The 17,449-nt window shown below is 37.2% G+C and overlaps 2 protein-coding genes across 2 annotated transcripts; one reads left to right on the forward strand and one right to left on the reverse strand.

Annotated features, from left to right (window-relative positions):
- Window positions 1-2,089: 2,089 nt before the first annotated feature.
- On the reverse strand, window positions 2,090-11,369 carry LOC141846207 (putative galacturonosyltransferase 13). Its single transcript, XM_074734203.1, has 6 exons — window positions 10,829-11,369; window positions 10,185-10,243; window positions 9,927-10,082; window positions 7,076-7,663; window positions 5,466-5,768; window positions 2,090-3,011 (listed from the first exon to the last, which is right to left on the reverse strand). The coding sequence occupies exons 1-6, from the start codon at window positions 11,037-11,039 to the stop codon at window positions 2,724-2,726; spliced, it is 1,605 nt and encodes a 534-aa protein (XP_074590304.1). The 5' UTR covers window positions 11,040-11,369; the 3' UTR covers window positions 2,090-2,723.
- Window positions 11,370-12,069: 700 nt separating this feature from the next.
- On the forward strand, window positions 12,070-14,884 carry LOC141845754 (pentatricopeptide repeat-containing protein ELI1, chloroplastic-like). The gene is made up of 2 exons (XM_074733755.1): window positions 12,070-14,184; window positions 14,709-14,884. The coding sequence occupies exon 1, from the start codon at window positions 12,070-12,072 to the stop codon at window positions 13,627-13,629; it is 1,560 nt and encodes a 519-aa protein (XP_074589856.1). The 3' UTR covers window positions 13,630-14,184; window positions 14,709-14,884.
- Window positions 14,885-17,449: the final 2,565 nt, after the last annotated feature.

The raw sequence follows: 17,449 nt of genomic DNA on the forward strand, positions 1-17,449 counted from the left end.
AACTATTACAACGTGAATAGAATTCACGTTATTACATAATTATTATAACGCACCCGACCGATTTCAAATTTAAATGAAAAATAATAATATATTAAAAAATATTTAAATAATTATATACTATTAAATAGTAAAATTAGACGTCGGTCAGTAACCCACTTTTGCTTAGGGGTGTAATCGAACCGAGCCGAGCCGAACAGTAAGAGGCTCGAGCTCGAGCTCGGTTCGTTTTTCCTAAGCTCGAGTTCGGCTCGAGTTCGATTCGAGCTTTAATTCTTAAGCTCGAGCTCGGCTCGTAATGAAATTAAATAGTTCGTGAACGGCTCGAGCTCGGCTCGAAAAAGGCTCGTTTTAAAGTTAAACGAACTTAGTTCGAGCTTGGTTTAAAAATAACTCGTTTAAAAGTTAAACGAGCTTAGTTCGAGCTTGGCTCGTTAATATATAATATTTATAATTCATGTAATATATATATATATATATATATATATATATATATATATATATATTAAAAATCTTTAACAAACACGTTCGTGAACCTTTAAACGAACATGTTCGTGAACACGTTCGTGAGCCTTTAAACAAACATGTTCGCGAGCTCACGAACCAAATACTGTTAAGCTCGAGCTCGGCTCGATAATATTTTCGAGCTCGAAATCAGGCTCGAGCTCGGCTCGTTAACTTAATCGAACGAACTCAAACGAACTTTTTTTCGAGCCGAGACTCGAATAGCTCGTGAGCAGCTTGGCTCGTTTACACCCCTACTTTTGCTTTGCTAAAAAAAAGGCCCATCAAATCCTTTTAGTGACCAATTTAACCATTTTCAATTATTAGGGTTGAACCAAATAAGATGGATTAATAAAGAGATAGAAGCTTGCACTAAACCAGATAAAATCAGTTATTAATTCAAAAAAGTGAAACGAAGATAGAAGCTTGGATTTAAAAACAACCTCCTAAAAAATGACAGATTGAATTAATATAAAATTAGGATTTATAAGTATTTTTTTAGATGTTTTTTTATTTTTAATGGACTATTTAAGTATTTTTCAATTACCAATATTGAATCAGATAAGATGAACTTGTAAAACCCTTTTTTAAAAGAGCTTGATTGAAAAGGCAAACTTAGCATTAGGTTTATTATTTATTTTGCTAAATTTAATAATATTATTTAGTCAATTCCTCTCTATAAAATAAAGTCACTTTTAACTAATTGGATCATTAGGTCTCGAACCTACTCGATGCTTTTTAATATTATCAAGGCACATAAGCATTTTCTTTCTTTAGTAGATGATTTAGCGAGTTGTTCTTTCTTTCCCTTGTATTCTTTTAACCTTTACTAACTTTATGGTTCAAAGATGATTAATCAACATCTTTTCTTGCCTATCTTTCTCGTCCTCGCATTCCAATTTAAGTAGGATGGTAGATATATTTAAAATTATCTCTGAGATATAATTAAATTGGTGACGACGGGATAAATTTGCTGAAATGGACAAGGATTGAATCTTGATGAAACTGAGACAATGTCTTCTTCGTCATAGCCAACTGCAACTTCTCGATTTACCTCCTTACAGATGATCGTGGGGTCACTGAAATGATGAATTCCACCTTTTGTTGAAGTAGATACATTTAGAATTAAGCAATTCAACCAAGTTAGTTCAATGTCTGTCTTTGATGATCTACCTCCTCACATATGATCGTGAGGCCACTGAAATGATGAATTCCACCTTTTGTTGAAGTAGATACATTTAGAATTAAGCAATTCAACCAAGTTAGTTCAATGTTGAAGTAGATACATTTAGAATTAAGCAATTCAACCAAGTTAGTTCAATGTCTGTCTTTGATGATCTCAACTATGAGAATGATGTTGTTAGAATACAATCAAAGTTCCACATTGAAAATATATGAAAACGAAAATATATGAAAACGATCCTGAGATTATAAGATAGATATATCTATATTGATATGAAATTTTTTGAGTAAAATCCAAAAAATAAAATCATGAGAGCGTAGATTTAAGTGGACAATATCATACTGTTATAAAAATATCACAATTATTGAGCTGCAAATTGAATAAATGTCTCAAACACGTAAAAATATCTGATTTTCTACCAAATGAAAGCCTGACATGCCTCAAACATATAAATGAGACAAGAACTTGGCAAGAACATGAGACAAGTGAAACATAAATATTATCAACAATGAAGCCAGTGAAAGCATTCTTGAGTTAAAAAATTAACTGCACATTTAAATATCTTATAACCTAAGATTCCCCAATTTTCAAAGGCGACATCCGTGCCTCTAAATTTAGAGGTAGAATAAAGAACTGGGAGATGTTTAAGTAGATTAATAAATAAACACAAAACAAATTTGAAAAAGAAAGAAAAAAAACATCACCAAGATCGATTCTCTCTTCGGTATGTACTTGTCGTGATCAGATGCTCCGGCTCTAGCAATAAGGAGCTGATTGTTTCCTCGGGATACAACGGCAATGCACCATCGAGTATTGTGCAAAGAACTACCCCTTTAGCATGGCAAATACTGATTGCTACTATCTTACAGAACGAATAGAGTTGTAATACTAGAATTGCAGTTGATAGATCAGAAGCTGCGAGACATCGGTTCTGTTTCAACTGCACAACTATGGAGCCGTGTTCTTGGTTTACCAAGTGGCTGTTCATCGGATACTGAGTGAAAAATAGGCATCACTGCAGGCTTTTAGCTTCCGACCGTTATTGTGGATCCAAGATATGACAGTTCCTTATGAAGTCATTGGAATAGTTTACATGCCTCGTCCAAAAGGACTGTAGGTGCTTATATCCAATCTCTAGCCATGGCTTGCACTGCCCATTGTAGTGGATCACAGCAGCCTTCCTCACACTATCAAGGTTTGTCTTCTCCTGATAGCCTAGACCTAACAAATGCCATGATGATTCTATGGGATGCACATAACCTCTAAATGCGATTAAGGCCGGTGGCAATGTTCCCAGCTTCCATAGTGTCAGATTAGACTTCAAATTCTGCATTGGCACAGAAAAACAAATGAAAAGGAGAGAGATTTAGGCAGACATGCTTAGTTAGGAAAGCAACTTCTGTTGGGGGCCATCTCCAAATACATGGAAATAAAATATACATATAAATAAAGGGGTCTGTCACAGGTTGCATTTTCTGATGCATGTCTGTTACCATGAGAAAATTGCATTTTACTTTTGTCAACAGGAATAAAGTACAGTAAAATTCAAGCATTTATCATGTAACACAACAGACTAAAGGTGATATATACTTAATATGAGCCTTGAGTTGGTAGGCAATCACAACAAATCTCAGGTGAAAAAATATGCAACCACTTCTAAGACAATTCACCCAAGTAAATTAAAATTTGGTGATTTTACCAATCATGGTCCACTATTGTTTGTTTGTTTGTTTTTTTACTGAATCACACCCAAATCATAATTTTCCCCTGATTTCCCATGGCTTTCAAGTTCTTACAAAAAACAAAATAATGTTGATTTGCAAATCAATTTGCAGGATGATTTCTAAATAAAAATTAGATGTTTGAGTTCCTTCAAATCGAAGATGGCCATTAAGAGGTCTCCCACACTTCAATTTTGCATAAATTTGAAAAGAATGTATTGCAAGACAATTTACAAATCAAGCTTGTGGAATGACTTCTAAACAAAATTTAGACATTCGAGTTCCTTCCAACATAAGATGGTTTATAAGGTTTTCTAACACCTTATTTAGCATAAACTTGCAATTTTGACTTGCAAATTATTTTGCAAAATGAGCTCCTATGTTGGAAGATACAAAATGGTTTGCAAGCAGAGCTACAAATCAGCTTAACATGATTTATGGACAAAACTAGAAATTTGAGTTTCTTCCAACATAAGATGGTTATTTTGGATTATCCCACACCTTAATTTTGCATATAATTGAGGCTTTGATTGCACAAGATGATTTTAAATGTTGTCATTTTTCACCATACAATTTGATTTGAAAATCAGTTAGGTCAAAAAAAACTTGAAGCTTATGCAAATTCAAGGTGTGAAGGGAGCCATCCTAGGATGGAAGGAATTCTAAGAATTCAAATGCTTAATATTTGCTCCAACATCATGTCACAAGCTAATTTATAAATCAACTTACATTGAGATACATGAAACCAAGAGTAATATGTGAAAATTTTATAACTGGGGCATGATTTGGTATATATATAAAAAAAATTAAAAAAAAATCAGCACCAGGGCATGACTTAGTAAAGTGGCCTTCCAATTTTAACAGCATCTATAAAATTTTACAAAGACTATCCATGTTATGTCATTAATGGAGTGGGACAAAATGATATATCAGCGCTAGAGGTTTTTTTAGCTTATTCTCTTGGAATTGGTTTTATTTTGTTCTAATGGATCCACTAGATAGGGAAAAGTAGGATTTGTTTTCTTCTGCAGTCTACAAAAAGAATCAACATGCCCCCAACTATTTGGGTTTTATCTAATTGAAGTTTTTTCTCCATTGAGCTGGATACAAGATCATTCAATGGTTAACCATAGTCATTTAAAACTCTTGATTATGTTATCCTCGGTGTCCCTTGAACCCTCACTCCTTGAAATCAATTAACTTCTCTAATCATGGAATCTGTCACTTTTCAGTATGCACATGCCAATCTTAATGCCTATCAATTAATTATCTATCAGGACTATAAGAATAATAATATTGTCTTCTCTCTCCTAGTAAACTCAAAAATCCATCTATCCTAATTTTTATGTGTCAAAAACCCATAGACCATGGTTGGGTTGTACTGATATAGAACTTTCTTTTAACCCAAGGGGATAATGTAACATGATAACACACGAGTCCAGAACTCATTTCCATTCAATCACAAAGCCTTTTATCCTTGAAGTTTGAAGCCAATAAATATAGAGAGGTTTCATGAACAAAGTGTAGAAGACAGCTCCAACCAAATCCCAATAACAATGACAAAACCAAAATAGATTGTTAGAAATGCATGATGTGTCTGTGTATTGTGATGACAACATCATGAATTCAAATTTGAAGCCAATAAATATAGAGTTGATTTCACATTTATAATCAGAGTGAAGAATGATCCATTTAAACTGATTATGAAAATGAATTATAGAAAAATTAGAACCAAACCAATATGCTAAAGTAAACAAATTCAGATGAATTTCAGAATTGATCTCACATTTAAAATCAGAGTGAAGAAGCATTAAACTGACCATGAAATGAATTATAGAAACATTAGAGACAAACCAATATGCCAAAATATAAAATTCAGATAAATTTCTTTACAAGGGAAAACTCAATTACTTTATTAAATAATTTAACCTTACAAATTTAATTCATAAGCAGTTGGAAAGGTTAAACAAAAAGTGAATGAAAGAAAATCTAGTTCTTTCCAGAAAGAAAATTCATGGCATTAGCTAGGGAAAAAAAAGAGATGTTAATGAGGTTATTACCTCCTTCACCCAGTAATGAAATGACTCTCTAATATTTGTCTTTCTCCAGGCATTCAAATCAAAAATATTCATCCCATATGCCCATGCGCATTCATCAGGGTCCAATTTATTGGCTATAAGGGGATGTGAGAAGTTAAAATATGTCCTTAACCGTTTCCCCATAACCCATGAATCTTCACCTGTGCAAGTTTCGACAGCACCGTTTACTTTACCAAAAAGATCAATTTCCCACAACGGTGACAAGTCACGCTGAACAACAATATCATCATCAAGAAACACCACCTTGTTGAGGTAGGGAAATAGCTGTTTAGAAACAGTAGCAAGAGCATTATCACCACTTTTCAGAAATCATCTCTGAAGAGAACTCATCATTAAATGTGAACTATGACATTATGTTATTAGCAGCTCAAGGTGTTTGAATATTGTCATTCCTGATCATGGTCATCTATGGGTCTGCAAACATGAATACTATAAAATGCAGACAAACTATTGTAGCAATCAGGAAAGGACATAATACATTAAAGGAAACAAGCAAGAACTATTTATTTCTTGTTAGTCGCTGACAATCTTATACACTTAGGCAATGTTGCTTTTGTCTTTCATGATCATTATACATGCTCCTAACCTATATACAGAAGTTGGCAGGAATTTCTTCAACCATCACATGTTGAAAATCTAAGTTTATGCATCTCAGCATTATATTCAACATCTGAAATGCTTGATTACTGTATTGTGGTTATGGTTATGGACTAATGATAATACATATTGTATGTGATTGCATGGTCGTTATGGATATATAAAGAAGATATATTTGTCCTAACATGGTTTCCACTATCAATGCTTCACATGTAGGAATAAGCCAGCTTTTCAGCCCCATATATCTGACATAGGGTACGCAAAATTCTGTTTTAATTACTTCCGCACATCTTCCCTTCCCTTGCTTACTGTTTTAAGCAAATCATGTTCCATCTATGGCATGCGATCCACTCATGCCATAAAGCTTTCACTCCTATGTTTTAATTAGAACTTGATGAATTCAAGAAGGTACCTACCGCTTGTCAATACAACTACATTGGTTGCCATGTGACTAACTCTAGAAGGAATACATCTTTTGGTTGCAGATTGTTAATATATGTGTGAAAAACAATACAAGTAATGAAAGCCATGGTCTTGGGGAAATTTAGTGATCTAATATCTACAAGGCAATGCCTGTCTGGTGCTTATACAAAAAGAAAAATTGTTCTATCAGCTCAATGGTTGATTAACATATCATTAAATTATACCCTGTGACATAAGGCTCCTTCCACATTTTCCAGCTTTGTTTTTTCTAACCTTATGTCAAAGGATAAAAATGGAAAGAGTCAAGAAATAAGGAAAGGGGAGTGAAATGGGATTGAGATGGATGATGCATCCAATAACATGGACGTTGAATAGTAAAATTAAGTTTTTAGCTTATGCCTCAAGCCAAGTCCCCAGCACAGAGAGGCATAAACTAGAAAGAGGAGGATCTTCTGGAAATTTCACTTTGAGATGGTATTGTTTCTGTGTGATCAATTTTGTAATTGTAGAGATGGTATCATGAAGCAAAAGGATCATAATGACTAATTTACCTCGGGTAGGTATATGCGTAGATGGTTGAGCAAAGAAATATACTTAGGACTCCTTGCCTGCAATTTTGAAGCAAAGACCCTTGGATTGTCGGCGACATTGGTTCCCATACTATGCTTCCCATGGTAGTGGTTTCTGACACCATGGTGATTTTCAATAGCTTCAAGAACAGGCACATTTTCTCTTGTTAACCAGTCAAACTGGTGAACACCTTTCACCTCAATTAGAGCAGAGGGAAGAGGATTCAAGGCAAACCATGAATGCATTCCGGGATAGGTCTTCTTGTCAGTTATGACATGGAAGACTACCTTTTCTGGCATTACTGAAGATCTTACAACAGAAGTAACCACAACAGAGGCTGCAAGAATGTTATCAGTGGCGAGAACAAAATGATGATAAGAATTATCAGAGAGCAAAGGTAGCGACTCAGGTGGTGGCAACTGTTTACGTGCTTGGGCATTGGATGAATACTCATCAGTCAACCGTAATGAGAGACAATGTAATCCTTTTGGAATAGATGTTGCTGCATAATGTTTGTGCAGTTGCTCTGCTAGCCTAGATCTTTTTATTTCTCTATACATGATTTCCATCTGCACCAAAGAAAAGCAAAAAAGAATAAACCTCTATAAATATTCACTATTTTTTTTCAATAATTGGTTTAAGTCACACATTATGTAAAATTTAAAAGAAATCATATTTCATCAGCCAGAATAACTGATGATATAAAGGAAGAAAAAAAAATTTCTACAAAGAGTTTTGCTGCTTAATACATTACCTGTCTTTCTTCAACTATATGGAAGATCAGGATGTCATGCAAAAATAAATTAGATATTGGTAAATATAGAATAATTTATTGATATTCATTATCAACTTATATAGAAGGCTATTTTAGTTTTGTTCAATAATTTATCTTATACCTAGAGTGGTGATTACAATATGGAGGATCAACCTCAAATTTAAAAAAGATTGTAGTACCAATTCTCTTGTAGACAACTTCATGTAAAATATTCTCTCTTATCATCACTTGAAAAATGAATTTATGTTCATTATAATATACATTTTCAATTAAGAGTGGGCATAATAAAAGAGAAGGAAAAACAAAAGTCTAATGATAAAGATCCGTTTGATATTGGCTTCATCTATCGATATTGGATTCATCCAGAATGAAGACGGTCCAATGATATATCCACTAAGACCATCTGAATCCTTTAAAAAAAGCTAGATGAGATGCTGGTGAGGAAGATGATGATGATGCAATGCAACTTTCAACTAGGAATTTCTATAATCTTGATCTTGACCCAAACTTTCTTAAATATATTAACCTCAAACACAACCAAAGGTGAGAGACAAAAGTAAAGAAAAAGTTGTTGCTGCCTCTGGTAAAGAGAAAGCGTAAATTGATAATTGTTCACATTCCACTTCATACAATTGATGAGCAAGAACATGACAAGTGTGATGAAACATCATCTCCTTCTGATACTATAATCAGATATGAAGTTTAAAAAAAAATTGATAGCAATGTTGACAGTTGTGAAGCTACTGATATTGCAATGATAGTAGAGATGTACCTAGTGATGGTGAAACTTAAGTTCCCTTGACTTGAACACCAGATTCCTAGACATGTGAGTAAGGTTACACACATGTAAGCCAGAATGATATCATAGTGCTAGACCTATTAAGATTGAGTATCAATGAACTCAATATAGGGGTGGTTGGCAACCAATGAAGGTTCATTATCCTCTAAGTCTCCATATTATACCTTTTATGCATGATATGGTGATCAGTCATATGAAAGCCATATATGTGTATCCTTATCTTGTGTTGATAAAAAAAGGGCAGCCCGGTGCACGAGGCTCCCGCCTTGCGGGGTCCGGGGAGGGAATCCAATGTACGCAGCCTTACCCTGCCTTTGGCAAGAGGCTGTTTCCAGGATTTGAACCCGTGACCTTTAGGCCACACGGGAGCAACCTTACCGTTGCGCCAAGGCTGATACAAATTCTAATTCCAATTGTGTCAATCCAAGTCCAATTTTTAGTAAATTGAGGCGTAGTGATAGGCATATGAATTATTTAATTTAGGTTTTAAAAAAAACTATGGGGTTGATCCTACAAGGATGCTATAGGAACCAATGCTCTCATCTAAAACAAGATGCTCCTTTTCTTATTAATAAAGCAGTCGAGATTCTTCTAATATAGCTTAAATAAGTATTGAAGTGTATCGACACAATGCAATATGGAGCTGAAATGGTATCCCTCCAATCAAAGACCAAAACACTAGCATGGTTTGAGATTTAAATCTTGGACAAACCATGTAACTCCAACTGAAATTTTCATTTAGTGACTAAATTTGATGTTAAACTAAATAGATGATTCATGATTATATCAAATTCACAAATATTTGAAATCCAATAAAAAATAATATATACATATGTGTGTGTATATAATTCAATTAAAAAAGCATGTTGTTGGACACATGAGTGTATGTTGGCATAACAAGGAATAACTGTTTCCTTTCTTGATTGCCAACTGAAAGACAGACATTAAAAATCATCATGAATAAAGATATTAATGGGATATAATCAAATCAGAGTCATGGTCTATGTGGAGTCATGTGGGGACCTTCAGTAAAAAACCAAGAAGGTAAAAGAAGACTTAAGTCCAAAGTGGACAATATCATATCATTGTAGAGATATGTTAATTCCATCGGTCCTAACAAATACTAAAGAACAGTTTCACAATTAATAAGAGCTAAGTCGATCTCACTAAGGAATTTCAACTCATAAGGACAATAGAGGATAATAGTATGTGGAAGTGTAGTTTTTTAGTGAGCATAAAAGATTAGTAATTCTCATACCGTTGCCTTCAACCTTAAAGCAAATGTCTTGGCATCATACTGGTTGTTCTTCATGTCTGAAAGAAACTCATTGAAAGACTCAGGCAATTTCAAGCCATCTGGAATTTCCTCAGAATTTACTTGCTCAAGTAACTTGAATAAATCTTTAACAAGCTTCTGAAATATGCATTCATTTGATTCAAAGTAAGTTTGCATTTTCATAAAAAGAAAATACTATATACTAATGATGATTAAGTAGCAAATAACAGAAAATATTACCTCAGATCCATCACCACTCCGTCCAAGAAACTTTGGACCTAGTTGTCTGCCCAGACAATCTGAAGCAAATAAATCTCTAATTAATGTTATTTGCAAAAGTATAATTATGCACAGAAGTTATGCCTTTTTGAAAATAACTACAAGCAGAAAAGTAGATCTACTTAGATACTTCCTAAAACTTCTTTAAAATATTTCATTCATTCACTTAAAAAAAACGTGGGGCAGACTCCAGAAAAATCAACAACATGAAAATAGTGCAGGTGTTTCAAATAGTGAATCAAAGGGCAGCCGATAACCAAATAATGAGAGATCAGAAATAACAACTAAATGCCACCAAAAGCAGAACTATATTGAATCCTGGATCCAAGATAAAGAGATGCGATAGCTAATTCGTCAAACCACCAATTGAGAGAAAGATGCACCAGACAGACGAATTTTAAACCACAGAAATTCGACAACAAACGCAATAAAACGCCAAACACGGATCACACATATGGAACAACTGCAAGTTTAGATCCACGGAATCAGACGGTTTATATTTCAAAGCAAAAGATCAAATCTTGTCATCAGCAATATCACGACTACAATTTGGTCAAAAATAAAAGGTAATTCGAGATCCACAAACTGTTGTTCCTCAAACCTACCTAAAGAAGAGCACTTGTTGACGCCCTCGAGGGTGACGACGGCGGTGAGAATGAAGACGAAGGGCAAAAGGAAGGCGAGGATGAGGATGGTGTGGAAGAGGGTCCGGTAGGAGAAGTGGCGGGCGGCGACCTTCACCTTCATCAAGTCCATAAACCCATTGCTGCTCGATATCGTTATGCTTCTCATGCTAGGCGACAATCTAATCTGCATCGTGGCCACTGCGCCAGCTGCCGCTCGCCGCCGGCCCTCACCGCTGCTGCCGTCGCCGTGGCGGCGCCAACAGGAGGAGATTCAGAGCCCGCAGTGCCTCTAACCAAACCCGCCCGCTGCCAGATCCCAAGGGCGGCAGGCGAACGCATCAACACCGGGTCGGGAGGCGGAGATCAGGTGCCGGCAGCTGAAAATTCTGGATTTGGAAGGTCGTCACGGCCAAGCATTCAGCTCGCGATCGGAATCAGAAGAAAGGGTAAGATTCAGCGGCATCCTCGGATTCGATCTCTCGTAACAGACTCAAATGCGGGCAAATCTTGAGCTACCAGATCTTCCTCGCTGCAGATCTTCCTCCTCCACGGAAGAGGAAGAGAGAGAAACTGCATTTAGGTTCTTAAAACAAATGCATTCATACTGTTTTCGGAATTATTTATCCAAATAATTCATTCAAAAATATAAATTAATTTTTGCCAAATAATGCAAAATTAACACTGAAAAATCATTAATTCACTTAAATTGTTTAAAAACATAGTTAAAATAGTTTTTTAAAAGAAAATCGAATATAATACCTTTTCATTGACTTGGATTGTTTGGTACAAATTTATAATATTATTTTAATCAAATTCGTGAATAATACGTTGGCCATCACGTGCACTGTCACATGGTAAAGACTAATGACGTCACTAGTTTTGACTTAGAGCTTGACTTGACTTGTTCCTTCGTCAAGGAGGCCATTTTGCCAATTTCATGTACAATAAGGGCTTTTATGAAAGTTCGACATATTTTATAATAATTTTAATCAAAATTATTTTAACCTACTGAAAATTATGTAATAATTATAGTCAAAATTATATTAAAATGAGTTAAAACTGATTTAATTTATTTAAAAATAATTCAATTTAGTCATCAAATATTATTAAAATATCTTTTTATTAAAACTCACCGAAGAAGCGGACGCAGCGTTGCTGCTGCGAAGAAGAGTTGGAATTGGCATTCGATCGAAGCATGAGCGTGCTCGAGCCAGCGTTCCATGGCGAGCAGAAATCGCCGCCTCCTTCTTCTTCTAGAGAAATGCCAGAGCATGCGACAGTTGAAGCAAACCCAAGCCCAGCTCGCCGCCGGTGGCCTCGCCGCCCACCCTTTCGCCGTCAGCCGCCTCCTGGCCTTCTGCTCCCACCCCGTCCGCGGATGCCTCCGGCACGCCCTCCTCCTCTACTGCCACACCCCCGCACCAACTCTCTGCATCCGCAACACCATGATCAAGGCCCTCCTCGTCCGCCAACACTACGCCGAGCCCTTCCACATCTACCGCCGATTGCTGCGCGACGGTCTGTCACCGGACAACTACACCCTCCCTTACGTCCTCAAAGCGTGCGCCGGGCTGAAGGACGCCGTAGCCGGCGCTCAGGTCCACGCCCACACCATAAAGCTTGGATTTTTCGCAGACACCTTCGTCTGCAACACGCTCGCTCTGGTGTGCTTCGCTTGCGGCGGCGATGCCGTTTCTGCCAGACAGGTGTTCGATGGAATTCCGCAACGAGATGCCGTGTCTTGGACTGTCATGATTTCTGGCTATGGTCAGCTGGGGGACGTCGAGCATGCCCGGTTGCTGTTCGATGAATCTCCGCTTAAGGATCAAGGGATTTGGGGGGCTATCATTTCTGCCTATGTGCAGAATAACTGTTTCAAAGAAGGTCTGTCTATGTTTCGTCTAATGCAGGCAGAGGGCTTGGAGCCTGATGAAGGAGTTTTAGTGACGGCACTCTCTGCTTCCGCTCAGATTGGAGCACTAGATATTGGTACATGGATTCATCAGTATATGAATCGAACCGGATTGAAAATGAGCGTCAAATTGTGCACTGCACTGATGGATATGTATCTAAAGTGTGGGAACTTGAATTTGGCTAAGAAGCTATTTGATGCAATGACAGCAAAGGATACTGTTTGTTGGAACGTGATGATTCTTGGACTAGCAATTCATGGCCATGGAGAGGATGCACTTAAACTGTTTGCTTGCATGATGAAAGGACAGGTGAAACCAGATGATGCAACATTCGTTGCCATATTGACGGCTTGCAGTCATTCAAGACTAGTGGAAGAAGGCTTACAAGCTTTCAACAGCATGAGCAACTATGGAATTGAGCCCAAAAGTGAACATTATGTATGCACGGTAGACTCTCTTGGCCGAGCTGGGTATTTCAAGGAGGCTCAAGAAATCATTGGAAGGATGTCCGGTGATGTTAGTCCTGCAGACAAAGCAATCGCATGGAGGGCACTACTGAGTGCTTGCTGGAATCATGGCGACACACGATGTGCTGAAGTTGCAGCAGAGCATCTCCTAGAGTCGGAAGTCCATAGTGGTGTTTATGTTCTTCTGTCAAATATCCATGAGACATTAGGGAAAGATGGTGAAGGAGCAAGGAGCATAAGGAAATGCATGAAGGACAGAGGAATACTTAAATTGCCTGGCTGCAGCTCTATACAGGTTGGTGGGCATGTTCATGAATTTATTGCAGGTGAGCAGATGCATCCAGAGATAAAAGAAATACATTCAGTGCTGGAGACAATTCATGAGCAATTTTTGGGCTAGACTATTGATGAAAGGAATATATTAGGTACTGGAGACGATTCATAAACAATTTTGGAGCTAGATTAGTGAGGCTGATTTACATATGATCTAAGATATGTGATGTTTAATCTGCAGGCCTTTGCTAAATACTAAGCTTAAGGTTGGTTCTGTGTTAAACTCCTCGCTGCTGCAACATAATAGTCCCTTCATATGTATTCTAAGAGGATAACAAATCATTGGTAGAACGGCCGCCAATACTGCTGCAGGCAGGGGGTAATGGCTAATGGCTAATGGCTTGGAGTGCTCTTCTCCACACTTGCTGGAGCTGCAAAGAGATGCAGATTGGCATTGCTGCTGGAGTTTTACTAGAATTGGATGTCCATAGAGGGGTTTGTGTTGTCCGTCGATTATTATGTTACATGAAAGTGAAACAAGTAGAAGAATGAGTGGGAGGAACGACAAGTGGGTGCTTAAAATAAATCATTGCAGCTCTATACAACTTGGCAGGTACCTCATGAATTTATTGCAGTTGACCAGATGCATTCAGGGTAGAAGAAATATGTGAATTTACAGAAGGTAAATTGTTACCATGTATCATACATGATATTAGATTTTGAACTTTAGGTGCTCAGTGCATGCAATCAAATAAGAGTATCTATGGCAAATTTCATCTTTATATGAACACAAATCTTTTATAATGCCTATGTCAGTAAAAAATTTCTTCTCTCACTTGAAAAGATATACCATTCCTTACGCCTGCTTCATTACATTGTTTTGTGCTTTTTAAAGAAGTTTAGTGCTTAGTTGCAATCTTAACATTGTATTTTGCATTACCTTTAGGTGTTTGTCTAACTTGTATCTTCCTTGCTTGTTGAATTCATAATCTTATCGTTTCATCCTCTCTCTTAATTAATTTGTTTCCATTTGATAGATCTTAATTGGTTAGCTCTAGATCTCTTCATGAAAAGCTCTCAAAAACATAATTCCGTGATAAAAAGTAATAATGCCAACCAGAAACTTAAGAGCCATCATCAACCTTCAAAGCATAATGGTTAAAAAAAGTTGACAACTTTACTTCAAGCTTACAACCTCCATTGTAGTTTCTTTCACAGGAAGAAGACATTGAAATGCCAAGGACACACATCGTAAATCTCGGAAAGAAAGAACAAGAGAAGATGAATTGCCTGCCAAACCTACTCTGCATGCAAGTACTGATGAATCAGGGACTATCCACAAGCTGGTGTCAACTTCAGTTGTCTTTTCAGTTGTGGAGTGGGTTCGGTCCTGTGTGGATGAGCCGCTTCTCAACTCCATATCTTGAATCTATATCCCCAGAGACCGGCAGCGGTGAGGGTACAGTAATGGCACGATGGTGGTGCCGATGGTGGTGACGGTGATGTAAGAATTCCCTCGAGGATGCCTTTGAAAACCGAATCCATGTTGTCAAAGAGAGGAAGAGGACGACGAAGACGGCGACACGAAGAGCTGCCAAAGAGGAGCGAGAACACTTCATGACTCTCAGTGGGAAGTCTCCATTGCTAGAGAGCTGCAAGGGAATGGTAGAGGAGTACAAGAGCAAAAGGTCCATGAGGATGTTGGAGGTCTCTAATTAATGCAACAGTCCAATTGGCCAACACAGACAAGCATGGCACTGAAATCTAGATTGCATATAATTGAAGGGTGTAATCACTTGTCTGGCCACTTGTGTGGCATTTGGCAGAGTGGGCATTTGGTTTGTAATGAGAACCCAAAGGAACATCTCTGACTGGTTTGGGATGCCTTAATAATGATGGGGTGTTTCTTTTGTTCATTCAGAAATTGGACATCAAGCAACTCCTGTTTCATCAGTGAAGGCCATCCAACCGAACCAGTTTTAGGCTGGCTTAGTCAAAAGCATCAAGAAGCAACCTTTGGTTCTTTGCTCGGTCGGATATCGAAAACATGTGCACATTTGAAGTTAGATGGAGACTGGGATAGGCTTCAAAGAGGTGGACCATTTGCTATTGCTGCAAGGGTGATTGAAAGAATCATGTTAAATGCGACAGGTTGTAGAAAGGCCCAGAGGAAAGGAGGGCCATCTTGATGATTTCTGTTTTTGTTTAGGTTGAAGTAAAGAGGAGAGGAGAATCATTGTTTTTTTTTTATTGTTATTATTATTTTATTATTAAAAGTACTTCTGCATGTTAATTGAAGGGATAGACTGAGACTGTTTGATTGCATGGAAAATGAGTCAGCTGCTGTTGTGATTGGATATTTTATAGAATGGACAAAAATCAATTGGGCGTCCAAGAAACATCAAATGATACGCCATTGTTACATGAGGTAGAAACGCCATTGTTACATGAGGTAGAAACTACCTGGTAGTAATAATATTATTCCTTATTTATAGTATTATTATAGCAGTTATTATGGGATACTATAATGTATAAAAGATATTCTATAGTTGTTATAATATATAATATTTAATATACGAAAATGCTATACTGCGCAGTCCGTTCGTGACATCCGCAATCCACTGCCACCGTTGCTGCTCTCGCCGCGTCGTCCGACTACCGTTGGTCGCCTCCTCGAGCGCGATCGACGCATCACTCATCGGCACTCCGTTCGACGTCGGATTCCGATCAGATAGTGGTCTGAATCCGATGAATTCAGGCCCGATCGCGATCGGCAGTGACGCACGCCACTGCCGATCGCGTGATTTCACTATTTCTGGTCGAATTATGTGGGATTCCAATCACTATCCGACGGAATCCGATGTCGAACGGAGCGTCAGCGAGCGACGTGTCGATCGCGCTCAAGGCGACGACTGGCAGTGGTCGGATGACACGGTGAGAGCGGCGGTAACAGTGGTGGGTTGGCAGTGTCGCAGACGGATCATACAGGAGAAGTCACGTAGCATAGCATTTCTCATATAATATAATATTATTATAGTATAGTAATAGTTACTTAATGTATAAAAGACATTCTATAGTTGCTGTAATATAAAACATCTAATATAATATTTATTAATAAAATTTTTATCAACCTTACTAAATAAATAAAAAAATTAAAATAAATAAATTTATATTATCTCATTCAATAACCAATCAAATAAGTTTAAAATATAAAAATAATTAAATAAATTTGAAATAAAAACTTGACAACATCTAAATGAATCAAGTTTAAATCATATTTGAATTAAACTCAAACTCATAAAAAAATTAAGTTAAATTTGATTAATTATTTTAATGATTTAATTCAATTCCATTTGATTTAACTTGATTATTTTTTAAATAAACTTAAATATCATCGAAATTTGATTCCACTTGATTAGTTTGTAGCCCTATTAATAATTTAAACTTTTTCCTAATTGTTCCACCGTCAAGATTAATCATTACTCCAGCTCACGAGAAGAAAAAAAAATTGAAAAAATTACTTAGTTCTTAATTAACTCATCATCATCATTCCACTAATCTTCATGGAACAAAATAAAAAATTAAAAAGTACTTATTATTATTATTATTGCGAGGCCCCACACGGTTTGCCCGGGACAGCGCGGCTCAGTGGCCCCGTGGGACACGTGGCCTCTCGCGTGTGCACGATCCCCGCGCACCGCTTCGGGCCCACCTCAAGCTCCCGTGCCAACCTTCCGAACAGCAAGTTTCACCCTCCACAAATGAATGCTCGCCACGTCAGGTGTCACCGGCCCTTGGCTTACTTTCGTCGAGATCTCCGTGGCACTTGACGCTATTTTGTCGCTGGGATCGAACACCAGAGCATTCCAAGGGAATTAACGAAATAAAAATTTTATATAAAAAACGAGGCCTTAAATTTTGATATGGATAAACAGATTTGATATTCT

This window comes from Curcuma longa, chromosome 15 (assembly GCF_044706935.1).
Source record: "Curcuma longa cultivar G26 ecotype Majalengka, Jawa Barat chromosome 15, ITB_CL_G26_1.1, whole genome shotgun sequence".
Taxonomy (NCBI): Eukaryota; Viridiplantae; Streptophyta; class Magnoliopsida; order Zingiberales; family Zingiberaceae; genus Curcuma; species Curcuma longa.

Bases quoted from the DNA above. Each gene is read 5' to 3' on its own strand.
- LOC141845754 (XM_074733755.1), top strand. From the start codon at position 12,070: ATGGCGAGCAGAAATCGCCGCCTCCTTCTTCTTCTAGAGAAATGCCAG.
- LOC141846207 (XM_074734203.1), bottom strand. From the start codon at position 11,039: ATGCAGATTAGATTGTCGCCTAGCATGAGAAGCATAACGATATCGAGC. The intron at 10,244-10,828 runs GTAGGTTTGAGG...TATTTGCTTCAG, and splicing joins CAACAAGTGCTCTTCTTTAG to ATTGTCTGGGCAGACAACTA. The intron at 3,012-5,465 runs GTAATAACCTCA...GTGCCAATGCAG, and splicing joins TTCATTACTGGGTGAAGGAG to AATTTGAAGTCTAATCTGAC.